The 20,889-nt window shown below is 41.4% G+C and overlaps 1 protein-coding gene across 16 annotated transcripts in view; it reads right to left on the bottom strand.

The window, feature by feature from the left end:
* SOX6 (SRY-box transcription factor 6) overlaps positions 1-20,889 on the bottom strand; it is a 666,111-nt gene that overhangs the window by 72,074 nt on the left and 573,148 nt on the right. For all 16 annotated transcript variants that reach the window (XM_062196439.1, XM_062196440.1, XM_062196435.1 and 13 more), the window contains 2 exons: positions 18,990-19,173; positions 15,635-15,822 (listed from right to left, as the gene is read on the bottom strand). In XM_062196439.1, coding sequence (XP_062052423.1) covers positions 15,635-15,822; positions 18,990-19,173 — 372 coding nt within the window. The remainder of the gene's footprint in view (positions 1-15,634; positions 15,823-18,989; positions 19,174-20,889) is intronic.

Genomic DNA, 20,889 nt, shown 5'->3' with positions numbered 1-20,889 from the left:
GAATATCTGAGTCAATTGTATAAATAACAAGGAGCTACAGCAATTGACAATGTGAGACAGAAAATGTCCAGTATGCTTTTCTTTTCCAATAAGAGGGGGCAGTACTAATTCAGTGTAATGCTGATGCACTATTCTCATAATTTTGCAAAGTATGGGTGAGGATCAAGAATCTACTCACACAACATGAGCAATGGCTTTTTGAATAAATAAAAACAAATTTAAAGTGTGTCTCACCAATTGCATCATTATATCCCTATTTGTTTGAAAAAAATCATTTTGTTATGAAAAATGTAGTCATATATAGGTATCCTGCACCAGGTCAAGTATTTTCAAAAATCATAAATTGAAATTCTGTTTTTATGGGATTATATTAAAGAATACAAAAATTAGCAGGGACAAAAGTCCCCTAGCACACTAACATAATCAAATCTGAGATTTTATTATCATGTTGGGTATGATCAGAACCTAGTAGATAACTTGTATATATATTACTCAAAGAATAAATTAGAAAAATGACTTTTTTATTTTGTAAGAAGCTGCCTGTTAGCATCTTATTAGTCTTCACTGTACCTTAAAATACCATGGTCCTAAGGAATAAAAAGTTGACCCATTCACCACTGGAGAGCATCTAAGAGAAAAAAGGTAAATTAACAACAGATTTGACAAGCTGCCTGAGATCTTAAAGAAAGAAACTGATATTAACTGAGTATCTCCTGCAAGATGTGTGTTTTACATATGCTTTTCTCCAAAACAACCTCTCAAAGAAAAGATACTTATTCTCTATTTTATAAGTATGGTCATGGAGACTCAGAAAGGGTAAATAATTTACACAAGTAATGCAGAAAATAGCATAGCGAAGACTGAGACCCAAGATGAGTCAACTCCAACATCTATGTTCCCTCTAACCTACTGGGTGGGCTCTAATTCTATTACAGCTCCTGACCTAGACACCTCATTTGTTTCGTTGTCTATACTGACATCACTCAATCTCATATTTCCTGACTGGTAGTGTTCCAGAGCCTGAACAAATGGAGATCATGGAAAGGAAGGATGCACTATCTGATGGCAGGTGTCAAGCAAAGAGAAAGCAGGAGGCTCGGTGTGTTTCTGTTTCATTTTGTTGTTGTTGTTGATGATGATGATTTATTCCCTGACTTATTGAATCAAAGGGTTGAGATTGCCAAGATAAAAAGTACCTATGTATGTAACAGGTTTAAAGACATCACAGGCCAGCACTGCGGCTCAATAGGCTAATCCTCCACCTTGTGGCGCCGGCACACTGGGTTCTAGTCCCGGTCGGGGCGCCAGATTCTGTCCCGGTTGCCCCTCTTCCAGGCCAGCTCTCTGGTATGGCCCGGGAAGGCAGTGGAGGATGGCCCAAGTCCTTGGGCCCTGCACCCCATGGGAAACCAGGAGAAGCACCTGGCTCCTGCCATCGGATCAGCGCAGTGCGCCGACCGCAGCATGGCAGCCATTGGAGGGTGAACCAACGGCAAAAGGAAGACCTTTCTCTCTGTCTCTCTCACTGTCCACTCTGCCTATCAAAAAAAAAAAAAAAAGGAAAAAAAAAGGTATCACAGGAAATCAGTAAACAAATCTGGAACTTCTCCATAAGTAGCAATGCCATTAACTAGAAATTAGCAAAGCTGGGGTTTAATTCCTGCCTTCCGCAAATCCACTGTTACTGTGGGTAGGTCCTTTTCTGTACGAAGCATCAGTTTTCTAATCTGTGAACTGAAAGGACTGCACCGGATCAACTTTACTCTTCCCTCCAGTTCTTTCACCTTACAGTTTTAATCCCACCAATATGTAGACGTATGTGTGTGTATGTGTGTGTGTGTGTCCATTATAGTTCATGTTGATACCTGATGAGGTCAAACATCTTTCTCAAAAGACTCTCAGGAGATGAGGGCAATAGAAGCTCATGCCACATGCACATAAACGTGTAATATGTTGGTCTATGAGCACTTGTGGCCCATAGGTGATCGATATACTGGCTCACATAGTATTCATCAAGAAAGCGCCCTAACCGATCACCAAGTAAGGTAAAAAAAGTTACAGAACACACTTTTACACTGACCCATTCATCAGGAAGACCTTCCCTACCTTGCCTCTCTCTCAGCCATCTGCCCTTAGCTTAGCTCTTAGCTTGGAGGATACTTAGAAGCGGCCTGCTTAAAATTATGCTGTCAACTGTCATACCTAAAATACTCTCAATTGTAGAGATGGAAAAACAACAAAGTTTGGTAAGCAATTAGCCTATCATATGATCTAACTGTACTGGTACTCAGACAGGAACTGAGAGGGCTGGTACTCTTGGTGTGGGAAACTAAAACTGGGGGCAGTCACTAAGACCTCTGCTAGCAGGACACTCAGAATCTCTGTGCAGAGGCTATGTTGACATGATGGAGCATAACAGCTCCTAAGGTGCCGATACAGTCTATTGTCCCTACAATCTATATATTCAACAGACCCTAAACACCCCATGACACAGTCAGCCGGAACATCTCCTCCATTGGTGCCGTTCTGGCTGAACAAGTCAACAACGTTTCATTTTTAAAGGGCGAAAAGAAGGATTTATTCAATAAAGTGAAATACACCGCGGGTAAACATGTACATGGACACTTACGCGTTCCTATATGTGGTATAAAGGCAGAAGCATCCCTATGGCTGTGTAGTAAATGTCTGGCCACATTTCTGCCATGTACAAAACCTGTCTTACACACATCTAACGTTAAATGTGACATGCTACAGAGGACAGCATGCTGCACACCTCGGATCCTCCTTCAGGACTCGGAAATTTCTTCCCTCATCTGCTGGAAATGCTATTGGTAGCCAGCCATCAGCTGTGGGCCCTCTTGAATGTTGCCTGAGCCGAAGAGAGTCTCACCCAAAGTCATGTCATCTTCCCGGGGCTGCCATCACCCAGTGACTTGCTGCTGCAAATGTATGAACGCTCACCCCGTGCCCCACCTTCGGACAATTCAGAATTGCTATGGCAGCCTCAAAGCTCCTGGCAGAGTTGCCCAAGCACGTAGTTGAGATTGCATCACAGCATGACCTCTTCTGTGGCCCAGTTCGGCTTTTGCTGTCTCCGTTCCTCAGCTCCTCAGGGGACAATCCCACGTGCACACCCTGATAAATGTACATGCTCATCTCCATCCGTGGTCTGCCCCCAGTGATCGCAAATCTGTGCCGCGCTCCTTTATAAAGAGTAGGGATGATACTAGGGCACTTGTCCCAGTGTTTAAGAAGTCCACTTCCCACATCAATTCCTGGCTCTGGCTCTCAGTGATGGCTCAAATAACTAGGTTCCTGGTACCTATGAGGGAGACCTGGATTGAGTTCCTGGCTCATGGCTTCAGTCTCGCCCAGCGCCAGACTGTGGATATTTGGGAAATGAATCAGAGGAGGAGAGCTCTCCCTGTCTCCCACTGGCTCTGCATCTCTCCCCACACTCTCTGTTTCTGAAATAAATGAACTAATGTACAAAGAATATCCAAATAAGAGGGTGAAAAAGTATGCCTAATAAATTATAAAGTTCTATAATAGCAGCACTGTGAAAATTATCTAAAAAGGGTATTAGGGCTTACAAAGAAGAAATTTACAAATCTAATTTATGGGTCTTTAAGGAAACATAATTTTGAAGACAGATAAAATAAATTTGTCACACTCCATTTCCCAGTCTTATTGCACATTATATACTTATCCTCTTTGACTCAGAAGAAAAATCTGATCCTCAGAAGAAAAGTAGTACCCCATGGAATCTCATAAAATTAAGATGGATATTTTGATTAAAGAGAGCCAAAGCTATCATCACAGAGTCCTTTAGCATCATCCTTAATTTATTCTTCCAATTGCAAACTAATCTAAGGAGCAAGGACAGAAATCAAGTCTAGCCAGTCAAAAAGACTGTGGAATCACAAAATACATATTCAAAACAGTGTCATTATTCAGGAGGGAGATCATGTTAAGGAGGGCTTATGAATACAACATCCCTGAATATAATGGACTTTTCCAGTGTACAAAATAACTTACAAAGTTATCTCTTAAGGGGCCAGCATTGTGGTGCAGCAGATTATGCCACGGTCTGTGATGTCAGCATCCCATATGGGTACCAGTTTGTGTCCTGCTGCTCCACTTCCAATCCAGCTGCTGGCTAATGACCTGGGAAAGCAGTAGAAGATGGCCCAAGTGTTTCAGCTCCTGCTGTCCATGCAGGAGACCCAAAAGAAGCTCCTGGCTCCCAGCTTTTGGGCTGGTCCAGTTCCAACAATGCTGCCATATGGGGAGCAAACCAGCAGATGGAACATCTCTCTCTCTCTCTCTCTCCATGTCTCTTCTTCTCTCTAACTTTCAAATAAATAAATAAATAAATCTTTTTAAAAAGTTATCTCCTGAGACAACAAATCCCTTCAAATCAAAGTTTCTTGGTTCTGTAGTAACTAACCACTTTGCATCTTTCCTTTATGGGCTCACTTGTATTCAGTGTGATATGTTTTAGATCAAGTCTGGATTAATTTTTTCAATCTTAACCTCCTCTCTCATCTTTCTCCTATGTCATCAAAAGCAAAATAAAATCCAATCACTTCAAACCTTAGACTTCTTATTCTCAAATGAATCAAGATAAATCAAAGATAAATATTTAAAATTAGTATGTAGAACCTGGAGATAATAGTGATTAAGCTTGAACTTGAACTCCAAATGATAATACAAAGTCAACTATATAGGGTGCTACACACTGAACTGTGTTCCCTCAACATCCACATTAAAGCCCTAATTCCCAGTGCGATGGTAACTGGAGATGGGCCTTTGGAAAGCAAAGGTTTAGGCTTAGCTAAGGTCCTGAGGGTTGAGTCCTCATGATGGGAATAGGGCCTTATAAGAAGATGAAGCAATCACACCTCTGCTTCTCGTCCATGTGAGAATATAAGAATAATGTTACCGGCCGGCGCCGCGGCTCACTAGGCTAATCCTCCGCCTTGCGGCGCCAGCACACCGGGTTCTAGTCCCGGTCAGGGCACCGGTTCTGTACCGGCTGCCCCTCTTCCAGGCCAGCTCTCTGCTGTGGCCAGGGAGTGCAGTGGAGGATGGCCCAAGTGCTTGGGTCCTGCACCCCATGGGAGACCAGGATAGGCACCTGGCTCCTGCCATCGGATCAGCGCGGTGCGTCGGCCGCAGGGCGCCAGCCGCGGCGGCCATTGGAGGATGAACCAACGGCAAAAGGAAGACCTTTCTCTCTGTCTCTCTCTCTCACTGTACACTCTGCCTGTCAAAAAAATAAAAATAAAAATAAAAAAAAGAATAATGTTACCATGGACAAATCAAGGAAAGGGCCCTCACCAGAAACTGACCATGCTGGCACTCAGATCTTGGACTTGCAGGTTCCCGAACTGCAAGAATAAGTTTTTGCGGGTTAAGCCAACTAATTAATGGTATTCCTTATAGCAGCTTCATCAAGCACACCAATTTCATGATCCAGTTCTGCCTCCAATTCAAATGATACACCCTGAAGCAACTCCAGGTCTTCAAGGCCAAGCAAGCCCTCAAATTTCATCAAGAAAAGGCTGGGGACACATCCACACTTAGAGAAAGCAAGAGAACCTGAGCAATGTCCTGCCCACCATGAGGAAAACAGACTCCCTTCTTCCTCTCTGCATAACAGAACCTTTACAGAAAAAAATATGAACAGCAGCAACAAAAAGTATGTAATAGTTCCCCATATCAGCAGTTTCACTTTCTGTACTTTCAGTAACCCAAAGTCAATCATAATGCAGAAATATTGAGATGAAAGTTCCAGAAAGAAGCAATTTCTAAGTTGTAAACTGTACACCATACAGAGTAGTGTGATGAAATCTCACACAGTTCTGCTCTATCCCACCCCAGATGTAAATCATCCTTTTGTCCAGCACATCCACCCTATATATGCTACCCATCCATTAGTCACTTAGTAGCTATCTTTTTTTTTTAACTTTTATTTATTGAATATAAATTTCCAGTGTACAGTTTATGGATTACAATGGCTTCCCCCCCCATAACTTCCCTCCCACCCGCAACCCTCCCCTCTCCCGCTCCCTCTCCCCTTCCATTTGCATCAAGATTCATTTTCAATTCTCTTTATATACAGAAGATCAATTTAGTATAAAGATTTCAACAGTTTGCACCCACATAGAAACACAAAGTGAAACATACTGTTTGAGTACTAGTTATAGCATTAAATCACAATGTACAGCACATTAAGGACAGAGATCCCACATGAGGAGCAAGTGCACAGTGGCTCCTGTTGTTGACCCAACAAATTGACACTCTAGTTTATGGTGCCAGTAACCACCCTAGGCTGTCGTCATGAGTTGCCAAGGCTATGGAAGCCTTCCAAGTTTGCCGACTCTGATCATATTTAGACAAGGTCATAAAAGACAGAGTGAGGATAGTAACCAATGATCCTAAGAGTGGCATTTACCAGGTTTGAACAATTATACAGCATTAAGTGGGGAAGAGGACCATCAGTACACACAGGTTGGGAGTAGAGCCATTGGTGGTAGAGTAGAGGTTATGATTACACAGGAATGAGGCCCAAGTATGTTAGACAGGGTCTAGAACAAAGGACAGAGTCATTATTAGAGGAGCTAAGAAAGGTGCTGTCTAAGCTACAATTAAGTTTTCTGATTGAGAGGCAAATAGAACCTGATAGAAGGGGCTTGATAATAATCTGTTGGGCTTTAGGCCTTGTAAGTTAAGAGGCCCAGACCTACCTATCTCTTCACATGGGGTATATCCTAAGGGAGGTATGAACCTCCTAGGGGAAGGCACTCTGTTGACTTTCATTACTTGGCTGGCCTGGGAGGAGAGCTGGCCAGGTAAAGGCAGGGGGCATCTCTAACAAGAAATTTACAGTTCTGCCTGCAATGTTGCTGACCCTACTTGACCATCCCCTCAGCTACAGTGGTCACTTTGGAAGTTGGGCTGAGTGAAGGGCTTTTCAGCTTAGAGCCAATAAGATCTGTGGCTCTGACCTGGGCATCCTTCGACTCCAGGGCAGGTCCATTTCCAGTGATCCAACTCTTGGCAGAGCTGCCAGGGCTCTTCACAAGCTGACTTCTGCTGAAGCCCAGGCTTACCATTTTGAAAGCCACTGCAGTGGACTGGCCTGTTGGGTCTCCTTGAGGGCAGATCACTGTACAGATCAGCCATGAATAGGCCTGCCACCCATTGCTTCTGATGCCTAGCTTTCTTTTCCTCCTGGTTTGTGTTAAAGCAGACCAGAGGATGCAAGTCAAGGGAGTGCTCAAGTCCCATCTCTAATCTTCGGTGGCCTGAACTACAAGTCTATATTCACAGGCATGTTCTGTAGTAGTTTTTCTAAGGTAGACAATGCCCATGAGGAAAATTATATTCTCCCTTTAAAACTTTCTTTCCCTTTGGTCTGAAAGGGAGGTTTTTTCTGCTGACTGTATACTTTGCTGATGGTGAAGTGAATCTAGCTATGAGATTATTATTTAAGTTCTTATTTTGGCTATGCTATTACAGAAAAATGTTAGCCATCTCTTTTATAAGGTCTAAAGATTAAATTGTGCGTCCTACAGATTCCTTCATAGTAGAATTAGTTTCCTACCTTGAAGAGAATAGAGAAATGAAAGAACAAGTTGGGCTTAGAATAGAGAAATGAGGGAGCAAGTCCTAGATCGCTTGCTGACAATAGCAATATCACATGAATACTTAGCAAACAGTTTCAACCATTAGATAACAACTTAAGAAAACATTTACCAGAAGGTCCAATGCCTTCTATAAATTTTAAGAATCATGTATTTGAAAACACCTCTTAAATATCTAACATGGTGTAGTTTGTTTAACCAGTAAACTTAAGCACAACCATATAAAATGTTTTTAGTTTCTTTCTACCAACAAGTTTAAAACATATGATACACAGATTCAGGTCACACAAATTAAAATGTATCGTTGATTGATTTTAGCAGCTTAAATTTATGGACAATCTTATCTATAAGCCATTTAAAATAAAACTCTTAATAAAATTTCCCCATGTGGACATATAATATGTACACACATATAACATAGCATAGTAGACCAATATAGCAATTTTAATAATAGCTTTTAAAATCTTTAACTCTTTTTGTAGATTGCCAATTGATTTGAATTGCTTTTTGTTTTTAGTAACCTCAGTTAACCATACTTTCAGTTGGTACTGTTAATACATTATTGGCTTCATCTGTTTACAGAGCCATCCCAAAGTACTGAATACAGTAGAAGTGGCTGGAAAAAGTCCATAGGAACCTATAGGAGGACAGCTAAACACAGAACCAACAACGCTTTAGTTTTATGAGCAGCAAATCATATATAACTGTGGATGACAAAAGACTTTGTCGCCATGTTTAAAATTATAAACTCATCAGCCAACAAGAGGCACTTGCTTACTTCACAGTATTTTTGAAAGCACCTGTAGGATTTTACAATTATTTAACCCTTTAGGCCTCTGGGGCTTTCTCATTAAGATAACTATCATGTCTAGTAACACAAGATCATTAGACTTTTTAATTCTCAAACATTTGTATTAATAGCATTTTCCATTATAGAAACTTAAAACTTGGTACCACGTCACATCTTGACAGTACTTCTAATATAATCCAAATAACCTGATTAGTCGGTGTCTCTATAAGATGAGAGACATAGGTCCTTCGATTTTTTCAGTTGGGCCCAAACTGGAAAAACCAAAGTCCAGGATTTACTGGAAATTTTAGAGACCAGATTGTTTGAAACTTTGATTTTTTGAATGCCTGTCAAGAATGCCAAGAAGGCTCAAAATCCAGAATATCTGGTTGAAATAAGATTCCTTAAAATCATGACATAACATAGACCAAATTTGATCACTGTTACAGGTGATTATTCAAATCTTTGAAAATAAGCACATATTTCAATAACCCATAGCTCTTAATAAAAATTCAGCTGTTTTTGAACAATTAGAATTTAACAGACATCTCAAGAGAACATCATAGATTACTGTAACACATTCCTTTAACAGAGCATCAGAGTTTAATTCTATGTCAAAGAGAAATTGAGCTTCCTGTGATCTTTTGCTGTGAGGTTTCCTTCCTTTACCTTCTTTCATATTGGTGACCATGTTTCTGTGTTTCTGTGTGTAACACATCTTTAAGCATCTTTTGCAGGGCAGGATGAGTGGCAACAAATTCTTTCAGTTTCTGTTTGCTATGAGAATTCTTAATTTCACCTTCACTCACAAATGAGAGCTTTGCAGGATATAATATTCTGGGCTGGCAGTTTTTCTCTCTTAGTATCTGGGCTATGTCTAGCCATTCCCTTCTAGCTTGTATGGTTTCTGATGAGAAGTCTGCTGTGAGTCTAATTGGAGATCCTCTGAGAGTAATCTGACGTTTCTCTCTTGCACATTTTAGGATCTTTTCTTTATGTTTCACTGTAGTGAGGTTGATTACAACATGTCGTGGTGAGGATCTCTTGTTCATGTTTATTAGGGGTTCTATAAGCTTCCTGTACTAAGATGCCTCTGTCCTTCTCCAAACCTGGGAAATTTTCTGCTAGTATCTCACTGAAAATGCCTTCTAATCCTTTCTCCCTCTCCATGCCTTCAGGAACTCCTTGAAACCGAATGTTGGATTTTTTAATAGTATCCTGTAGATTCCCGACAATATTTTTTAGCTTTCTAATTTCTTCTTCTTTTCTTAGGTTTGCCTGTTTCCTTTCCTGTTCTCTGTCTTCTAAGTCTGATATTCTCTCTTCTGCTTCGTCCATTCTGTTTTTAAGGCTCTCTAATGTGTTTGTCATTTGATCTATTGAATTCTTCATTTCATTATGATTTCTCGTCACTATCACCGTTTCTTGTTCCACTAGTTGTTTCATTTCATTTTGATTCCTCCTTAATATTTCATTTTCACTAGAGAGATTTTCTATCTTGTCCATTAAGGATTTCTGTAATTCAAGAATTTGTTTTTGAGAACTTCTTAATGTTCTTATCAATTTTTTGAGATCTGCTTCTTGCATTTCTTCGATCTCATCATCTTCATAATCTTGAATTGGGGTGTCTTTTTCATTTGGGGGCATCATAGTGTCTTCCTTGTTCTTGTTAGCTTGGTTTTTGCGTTTGTTGTTTGGCATGTTGGAGATATTTGGTTTCTTCACTGTGGTGTTTTTTCTTGTTACACTATGGCTCTATATTAAGTGGACTGTCTGCTTTCAGTGGAGCCTTAGAGGCTTGAGATGAGTGTGGACTGAGAGCTGTGTTTGGTTCCTCAGGGTTGAGGGTGTGTCAAAGATGACACTCCCAGGTTAGGCGTGGTAAATCTCTCTTTCTTTTTTTGATTCAAAAGGGAAGTAATTCCACACAGCTGAACGTAATTGGAGGTAGTTAGCAGGCGAATGATATACCCACAGGAGCCAGAGATCAGAAGCTCTTTCCCAAGGACCACACAGGGAATCTGTGCTGCCCTCAGTGTGGGCTCCAATTCTCCTGCAGTCTCCCACTGGGTTGCCAAGTTAGATGCTAATCTCCTGTTATTTCACCCCTCCCCCCAGAGTCAGGTTTTTCTGCTAGGCTCAGGGCTGGTGCAGACCTGAGGTCACCCTGCTTATGACGTATGTCCAAAATGGCGCCTGCTCTTTGTGTTGCTAGCCTTTGAGGGGTGAGCGGAGAGAGAGAAACTCGTGTCCGTATCGGTCACTTTTTTTTTTTCCTCTCTCTCTTCTAGTTAGCCTGGTGAACTTTTCCCCACGGAGTTTCAAGCCTCGTTCCCTCTAGTCTCCTCTTTCCGCATGCCCACTGGTGTCTCGGGCTATGGAGGTTCGGCTCACCTCGCGTTCCAGCGCTGGTGCGTTGAGTCTGCCGCTGGTGTCCCGAACTTGGGCTCCCACGCTCTCCACGCAGGTCCACTGTGAATCACTATTTCCAGAAGAGTTTCCTCTGCTGTTTCTTCCCCTACTCTTCCTTGAGCATGCAGTATCTCCACTTTTATTAACCTGTCTGTCCCCCAGACTAATCGTGTGCTCCGTTCCTATTCCGCCATCTTGCCGCGAGTCCCTTAGTAGCTATCTTGGTTATCAGATCAACTGCTGGGATATCCCAGTGTTTGTGTTCAGGTAACCCTAACACAGTAGGCTAACGCTATGTCACAGTACCCACATTCTCCATTTTCATACAGGCTTTGAATCATGTCATACCATCACAAGAAGAAGGTGAAGAAGGTGACTACAGTAAAATCAGATGTGCATGTGTATGTGTGTGTGTGTGTGTGAGAGAGAGAGAGGGAGAGAGAGAGAGAGAGAGAGGGAGAGAGAGAGAGGGAGAGGGAGGGGGGGAGAGAGAGACTATATGCACATAACTTTTCTTATAGTATATTCTAACTGCCCTATTTTATTATTGCTGTTGTGCCTAATTCATAAATTAAACTTTATCATAGGATTGTGTACAGTGAAAAACAGTCTATGTTTTGTGCTATCTACAATTACAGGCATCACTTAGAGGTCCTAAAACCTATCATCTGCAGATAAGAGTAGAGTATTATATTTATTCTATACATTAAAGGATCACCCATGGTTTAGTTTATTTATTTAATTTTAAGGATTTATTTATTTATTTGAAAGTCAGAGCTACACAGAGAGAGAAGGAGATGCAGAGAGAGAGAGAGAGAGACAGAGGAGAGAGAGAGAGAGAGAGAGAGAGAGAGAGAGAGAGTCTTCCATCTGCTGGTTCATTCCCCAACTGGCCACAGTCAGAGCTATGCCAATCCAAAGCCAGGAGTCAGGAGCTTCTTCCAGGTCTCCCACATGGGTGCAGGGGCCCAAGGACTTGGGCCATCTTCTACTGCTTCCCCAGGCCATAGCAGAGAGCTGGATCGGAAGAGCAGCAGCCAGGACATAAACTAGTGCCCATATGGGATGCAGGCACTGCAGATGGTGGCTTTACCCGCTGTGCCATACCCCTATGGTTTAGTTTAAAGGCATGGGAAACACAAAGATGTATCTACTATGTGCCAGGAACTGAACTAGGTGTATTCACATATAACATATTTCATTATAGCCGGCGCCGCGGCTCACTAGGCTAATCCTCCGCCTTGCGGCGCCGGCACACCGGGTTCTAGTCCCGGTGGGGCACCGATCCTGTCCCGGTTGCCCCTCTTCCAGGCCAGCTCTCTGCTGTGGCCAGGGAGTGCAGTGGAGGATGGCCCAAGTGCTTGGGCCCTGCACCCCATGGGAGACCAGGAGAAGCACCTGGCTCCTGCCATCGGATCAGCGCAGTGCGCCGGCCGCAGCACGCCAACCGCGGCGGCCATTGTAGGGTGCACCAACGGCAAAAGGAAGACCTTTCTCTCTGTCTCTCTCTCTCTGTCCACTCTGCCTGTCAAAAAAAAAAAACATATTTCATTATGATCTAAATCACTGTATCTAAATCATTTTACAGACTAAGAAATTGAGGTTCAGAGAGGTTAATCAACTTCTCAAATATCACACAGCTGATGAGTAACTATAAGAATGTATATTTTTAAGCTTATTAATACTTTCTCATCTATGCCCAGAAAATTTCTGAGTTTCTAGTGATTGTTACTACTTCCCAAAGATTTGTGAATAATTAATGGGGCTAACAGGAGTGAAGAGAGTGATTAGCTCTTTCACCACATACCTTTCAGTGTTATTAGTATTACCAGTAATCATAGATGACTTTCATTTGAAGACCAATAAATAAAAAATCTAAAATACTAAATTAAAAAATAATCAATGACATGATGCTCAAACTAAATTTAGGATTAACCCTTGGCAAAGTTGTAAACCATGAGACAGTATATGTTTCTGGTCTTTTGTTTTTAACACAATTTCCCACTTACTATCTGTACATAGCACAAAATAAGATCCTGTAAAGTTGTTCACATTAAGGTTAAATTTGCTATTATTTTGTAGTGGTTCCACTGAGCAGAGGACTGTATTCTGGGTTAAAAATGACTGTGTTTACTTCTCACAGCAGAACGGTAGAGGTTTGGGAGCAAGGCTTTTCTTCTCCTGTGGTCCTCAAACCACACTCTACAGAGCCATCCACTCAGGCAGCTCTTGGAGGGGCTCTGCCTGGGAAGGCAGCTGCCAAGGTTCTAAACTGGGATGGAACATTGGTGGGGAGAGGAGCATTTAATGATGGAGCAGAAACTGACTGGCATGTACATGACTAATCCCAAGCATATAAAAGTTAATGGCTTAACAGGCAGCAAAAGACCCACCACCCTTTTATATATACATATATAATGTTAAAATCAGTAACTTGGGGTAGTGCAATTTGAGGGTGAAGTCAAATTCTTTACTAAACCAGCTCTGGGAAGTCAGCATTCTTTCAGAGCTAAGCTTCCGGATCTGTGTGAAGGCTTTGATCATGTACATACTTTGAGAGTCCCATCGTACTCCCATTCCCATGCACTCCTTCCCAGCCCCCTGCCCTCCAGCTGTTGCTTGTCATGGCCAAAGAGTGTAGTGGAACAATCAAGAGTCAAGCGAGAGGTTGATTTGGTATGAGCAGCAGCTTTGTATCCCTATAATGAGTTGATCTGTACCCCCAAAAGGGTATGTTGAAGTCTTAATCTTTGGTACCTGTGAATGTTACCTTATTTGGAACTAGAGTCTTTGCAGATGTAATAAAGTTAAAACAAGGTCACACAGGATTAGGTTGGGCCCCAAATCCAAAGACTGGTATCCTAATAAGGAGAGGGAGATTTGGAGGCACATAGACACACACTGAGAAGGAAAGCAACTATGGAAGAAAGGGGCAGAAGTTGTAATACTACAGCTGTAAGCCAGGGGATGGCAAGGATTTCTAGCAACTATCCAAAGCTATGAAGGGGCAAGGGAGCATTCTCTTATGTCTTCTGAGGGCTCATGACCCTGTTGACATCCTGGCTCGGGACTGGCCCCAGAAATGTGAGAGAATAAGTGTCTATTGTTTTCATCAACCCAGTTTGCAGTCATTCCTTACAGCAGCTCGTATTCTCAAACTATCTCATCATCATACCTTTTGTAAAGGAAACACAGGAAAAAAATACAGAACAAACATGCTGATTATGCTTATATGTCCAGAAGCTTGAGTAACAGCACAGGTGACCACAGGCTTCCCTCTTGACCTCTTGCACACACTATTTTCAAACTCCTTCTAGAAACAGAAGAAACTACAAGTTTTATTCTGATTCACGGCGTCTCTACCACAGCATTCGTGTACTGAAACAAAGAGGAGGCTCTTGGCTGTGGCTGCATTGTGTTATATTCTTAGACTTTACCGAACCAAAGTATGAATGGAAATATATTTTTAAATCTGCTCTAAAATGTTACCCTAGACATTGCCCAAGAAGCCACACATTTGTCCTTATATAATTCCTATGTTTAAAAATGATTTTTAAAAAGCTCTCACAATTTAGCACTAGGAAAGTATTTTTATCTCTCTCTTTTTTTTAAAATAGCATGTTTCACATTATCAGATAACCAGATTTTTCCAACCTGTCTACTACAATAGCTTCTCAACTGGTCTCCTAGATCCATTCTTAACCTTCTATGGTCCATTCTTCCACAGTACGCGCAGAATGATCCTTTTATAAGGAAATCAGCCCATCTCAATGCCCTAGACAAAACCATTTAGGGATTCCCATCAATCAGAATAAAATGCAAATAAAATGGAAACAGGGCCCAGCACCCTGTCTAACATGATCTTCCCTGAGCTATCTCTTTTACTTCATCCCCGTCCATTACACTCCTGCCATCTCAAGTCTCCTTTTTGCTGGTCCTACAGTCTGGGCATCCACACTTCCTGGAATGCTCTTCTTCCCACTCCTCAGACAGCCTGCACCATTGTCTAATTCAGGACTCTGCTAGAGGTCACTTCTTCAGAGAGTCCTTCCTACCCCATCTAAAATCACAACCCCCTAACTACCCACTCCCTAACTTCCTTCTATTTTTTATCATGCTATTTATTCACTTCCTGATTTTACATTATGTACTTAATTGTTTTTTTCTTCATTGCCTGTACTCTCCTATTAGGATGTCAGCTCTGTGGAAGAAGCAGAGATTTTTTTCAGATTTACTCACTGCTATATTTCCAGCTCCTACCACAGAGTCCATCATAGAACAGGCACTCGATCTATAATTCGCTGAATCAAAAAAGTAACAAATGCATTTTGCAAATATTGTTTGGTTTTCTCTCCTGGTTGATTAGAGAGCTAACTATTACATTTAATGGTGATTCATAATATATTGGGCTTTATTGAGAGCATGTATGCTTCTACTTTTTTAAAATACTCTGATAGTACAATAACATTATAAGTCCCCTTTATTATAAGATACTTCTAAACATCTCAGAATGTGAGAGATAGACATACCAATCAGCAGATTAGTTGGGTACCTGGAAGGCAACCCACACTGAGGGGGAAAGGGTGTATTTGTTACTCAGCAGTAATGTTTAAATGTGATACATGACAAATTCAAATAAAATACAGGACAGTTCTCAAGATTGAAGCTCAAAACTTTAGCTGCAAATTGATACTTGAGAACCTGGAAAGAGCCAAAGGAGAGAGAACCAGGCTATCTCTCTGTTCCAGCAGATCCAGTGAAGGAGGGAAGCAAGTTTTACCTTTTCATTCCTGCAGTTGTTCAGCCCCATATTATTCATGGAAGACAGCTTCCCATCAACACCATGCGGCTGCTGCTGCTGTTGCTCCCGCTGGATCTGTTCTCGCATCTTCCGAGCCTCCTGAATGGCTTTCATCACTGTATCCTGATCCCCAAACAGGGCGGGGGAGTTGAGACTGGATAGAATATCTGCATACACAGGATGCATTATTAGAGGCTTGTGAGGTTAGACCCTTGAAAAATACCACTACTGTTCATGGCCCTGTAGAATACTATGTTCTCTGAGCCGGGAAGGGGCACATTTGCTACTGAGAAAATGGTAAAATATTATTCACAGAAAATCAGGGCAAGTAAGCTGGACTGGGCTTTTGTTTTCCCTTGGAGGATACTCCAGTATTCCAGGCTACCTGAGTTCTCTTCACCTACCTCTGCACAGCTGAAAGTTGCTAGATTCCAACTGTGTCTCTACTCAGGGGAGATATCTGTTCTGGTTATATAGACAATCTGTGTACAATCTAGCCCCTTTGGTGGGGAACTGGCAGGGGTGAAGGGGCATGAGGTTGGAGAAGGGGCAGAAATAATCTGTCCAGGCTTCCCAAATATAGCTAGTGTGCTAATACAGGAAAGCTGCTTCTGGCCTAGTAGAAAAACATCTGTGAGACTACATGTATATTTTGGTGACATCTGTATCTGTGTGTTCACACATCCACTGCAGGAGAGAGGGGGCGGGAAAGAACACACCAGACTCTCCACTCCCAAGTTGCTGGCTGGTTAATGAAGCATTCTTCTCATCATGTTGCCTCAGTTGTTTACCAAGAGAATGACAACCTCTTCCCCACCCCCAACCTGCACACCCACTGCTCGAAGCCACCATCATCATGACAGGGAAGCTATGTGTGTGGGAATGATTTTCACATAAATACAAAGCTCCAAATAAAGTGAGAATAAATATTTACTTTCATGACATCCTATGCAACACGGATGAAAAAATAAAAGATGAAACTATAACCTGTATTTTACTGTAGATAAAATGAATAATTTGGATAAGTTCTTCCAATTTTAGACAAAAAGGGCACAATTGCTTGATGATTGATAGATCTCAGGTGCTGTGGTCAATTTTAACATAATCTATTTGAGGCCTGGTATGAACATTTCATAGCGTGTGTGTGTGTGTGTGTGAGTGAGTGTGTATTTCACATAGACAGAAGAGACAGAGGAAACCAAACTACAATAAAGCTCACTTCATGCCCTATATGTGCAATGCATATGCATATGCATTTGAGTTTAGGAGAAAAATCCCAAGGCTATTCAATGGAATTTTTTTTTTTATTTTATAAGTCAGTTACTTTTTTAGGCTATATAACTACATCGTCTGTTCTGGAGTTATTCGTAAAAAGATTATTTCTACCCAATATCATATGGACAAGGCTGCTGACTAAGCATGGGTACTGTTGCTTCAGCCCATGTCTAGCTCATGATCTAAAATATATGCTCTGCTGAGGTTTAAGCTCTATATGGGAAGGTGTGACATAGTCATCACTGTATGATGTTCAGTATACCAGACAAATGCTTCGCAAGTAAAATTCAGAAGTGGATAACAGGAGTCCCATTTCAAGATGAAGTCTATTATTTATCCTTATGGCAGTTTTCCCCCCTCATTTCATAACTTCCCAAAAGTCTAGCCAAGGAATATTCTTCAAATCCACGTGCTATAAATGATGGAGTTCTCTCTTCTGCACGGACACCACTGGGTTGGGATGGAATCACCTCTTCCCCTGAGAGGGGCATCCTGATTCAAGAGGCCACTGGGCAGCTAACGTCTCAAATGCTACATCTCATCATCAGAAGGTTCACTGAGACTCAGCACTGTTCAGTAGACACTCCAGCTGTGATTCACTGCTGGATTGTGTGTGAGAAGGCCTGGACTCCAGTCCTGGTTCTGCCAATGAATAGCTGGGCTGTGGGCAAGTCATTCTTCCTCTAAGAACCGCAATGAAGGTCATGATAAAACACTCTTGTTTTTGTTTTTGTTTTTGACAGGCAGAGTTAGACAGTGAGAGAGAGAGAGAGAGAAAGGTCTTCTTTTTTCCGTTGGTTCACTCCCCAAGTGGACGCTACGGCCAGCGTGTTGCGGCCAGCGTGCTGTGCCAATCCTAAGCCAGGGGCCAGGTGCTTCTTCCTGGTCTCCCATGCGGGTGCAGGGCCCAAGCACTTGGGCCATCCTCCACTGCCTTCCCGGGCCACAGCAGAGAGCTGGACTGGAAGAGGAGCAACCGGGACAGAATCTGGCGCCCCAACCGGGACCAGAACCCAGGGTGCCAGCACCTCAGGCAGAGGATTAGCCTATTGAGCCGCAGCGCCGGCCAGATAAAACAGTCTTAACTCACTAGAGTTACTGTGAGAAGTCAAATGAAATAAAGTAGGCAAAACTGGATTTTAAACTACAAGTGTAGATTATTTTATCTGTTGTAATAAGCATTGCAGGATCCAGGATTCAGTAATGCTGACAGGTGCTTTCACATTTATTGTTTACTCCAGATACATATATGCGAATTTTTCAGTATTCATTCCTTCTAACCCTTTCCAATTGCATGCCTTCTAAGTGTTGTACATTGTACTAGGAACTGTATGTGAAATTTTTTCTCTTAATACTTATAATGGAAACTAGGTAACATTCTCCTCGCAGAGATTAGAAAACTGAATTTTAAGGGATTAAGTAATTTTCCCAGGGTACACAGCTCTGAGTCCAAGGCTGTTTCTTCCCAAAGCCCATATTTTTCTCTTCCATACTATACTTTTCATACAAGGATGGGAAAGTCCTTAGAGATACTTGGCAAGGTATAGAGGAGTGCAACAAGGGAGAGCAGCATTATGACATGTCTTCCTAGATAAGTTTCATTTAATGCATGTCATTGAAGTGTGTCATTCACATTTGTTCTGATGCTGAACGAATACAGGAAAAGGTGTTGAAATTCCCTACATTTCTAAAAGAAAACATACAATTTCACAGAAAGTTTAGACTCTAGACAGGCAGCTTTGAGTTGGGGTCCTTGGTTCCTTGGGGAGTTACTTCAGAGGCAAAGCAGTTAGAGAACACAGAATTCCCTAGGTCTATGATTGGTCGGCTCTAAGTCATCACCAGCCAAAGCATCCACCCCAGTGGGCTTTGCATTAAGACCTTCCCCGAAACATCTAGTCACCCAAATACTAAGATGTGTAATGTTTCAATGAAAAACACAACAGTATTGTCTTTTATGAGGGAAACTTTGGGTGGCAAGGACCAGACGTCACTACACGGATGTCCTTTCTTTCACCTAATCCATCAGACTCTTCCTGAGGTTGACTTTTCCCTTTACCTAAAGAGGATCCTCTTCCCAAGTTTCCTCCAATGGGGCTGGGGATGCTGCTTTTGTTTGGCAGGTTGACAGGGCTGGTTTTGCTGGCTGGGAAGAGGCTCTGGGTGGGAGATGTTGGGGACTTTACGGGCTCTGCTGTCTTGGGTCGGGATGAGAGATTCAGCGGCTGTGCTGCAGCTTCATCCTACGAGAGTTTAACATAAATAATTATTAAAAAAAAAAAAAGACAAATGAAGCACATTATCACTTAGTAAGCCACAGTTATTTTACACCTCAGAGACAATGCCACATTCTCCTACAATAATAACAAAAGAAGCTAATTATCTACCTCCTTGAAGATTCAATGGAAGGAAACCTCATTAATTTCCCTGTGTTATGCTTCTATTTACATTAACTGTGTAGTTGGATCATTCTTTTTGCCAAATTAAAATCTGAATTAGCTCACATTACAGCTTAATTTCCTAATGTGTTTTCAGGGATCTAAATTAACCTAGGGCATTTAAAAAGAATTATTTAAAATTTCCAGCAGCTCTGTAGTGCTTTCGTATTATTCTCTCTGAAAAGTTCCTGTAACTATAAATAGTGTCTGCAGCTGATTTTTTAATATATATTTTAAATCAAACAATAGAAAGTACTTTAAAAATGGAAACATGGAAAGCCTTCTGATCCCCTGGGCTCCTGCCCAGGGAGCCGCATGCCACAGACTGGCTTCCATGTGGCTTTCTGGGTGTGGGTACTCTTCATGGTCTGTATTCTGGTCTCTACTCATGTTTAAAATTAATTCTTGAAAAGAATAAGCATACATTATAATTATGTTTTACATACTATGCTATATGCAATTTATTTTTCATGTTTAAAATGTAACTCACTATATTCTTTGCTACATATATTTACAGAACTGCTATTTTAAGACACATGTCCTCTGCACAGAGCACAGTATTCAAATATCTGATTTGTGACTCTAGTTTGGCCAAGATCTTGAAAGCTAAACTGCTGTCTCTATTTTGTCTCATTTATCCTGCCATAAAATATCAATAACAACACTCCTACCCTTCTGGAAGTTTAGTTGAAATATGAACACATTCATTTAAACGTTTCAAGATCAGCACTATTGTGTTCTAAAATTGGCAGCAAATGTTAACTCCCATTTTACTTCTAAGGAGGAACAGAGACCTTACTTTTAATATCATTGTCTAAAACATACAATAATTTGGTAACAGGACATTCTCTCCTTGGTAAACATATGAGGTCACTGGGGCCCAATTTCTTCATTGTTAAAAAGACAGCCAGACACTAGGACCTCTGTAAGGTCTCTCTCAGTACCAATATCACTGACTAAGTGGAAGCATAAGGAGATGCCAGGAAATACTAGTAGGGAGGGAGGATCATAAAGAAGAAAGAAACAAAACATGCACAGAGAGGCAGTGATGTGCCAAACACCGTGCTATGCATTTTCACACAGGCATCTATGAGATCACTTAAGCACCACACTTCGGGGCTGGCAGCACTAGTCTAAATTTATAAATGGGAAAATAGAGGTCAGAGTGATAAGAACTACTTGTCCAAGGCCTTACACGGAGGAAGAGAATTTGAATTCTCATTTATTGGACTCCAAATCTCAGCCCCCCTTTCTACTAAACTATCAGAGAAAATAAGTCAATTGTCTGATAACATAGTGAGGTTCTAGGATTTTATTTTTTATTTTTATCTTTTGTCTTGTTAGGAAATAGGCCATCTGACATATCTATGTTGCAATGTACTTTTATCTATATTTAGTTTAGGACATGTTCTCAGAAAACACAGTTATATCCATTACAAATGTCAAAATTATCCAATGGTACTTACTTGCAATTTACTTTCCTTTGTTCTTTCTTCACTCATATCTAAATAATAGTGATTT

This window comes from Lepus europaeus, chromosome 7, assembly GCF_033115175.1.
Source record: "Lepus europaeus isolate LE1 chromosome 7, mLepTim1.pri, whole genome shotgun sequence".
Lineage (NCBI taxonomy): Eukaryota > Metazoa > Chordata > Mammalia > Lagomorpha > Leporidae > Lepus > Lepus europaeus.
The sequence above is the reverse complement of the archived record's forward strand: the minus strand, read 5'-3'. Positions and strand labels throughout refer to the sequence as shown.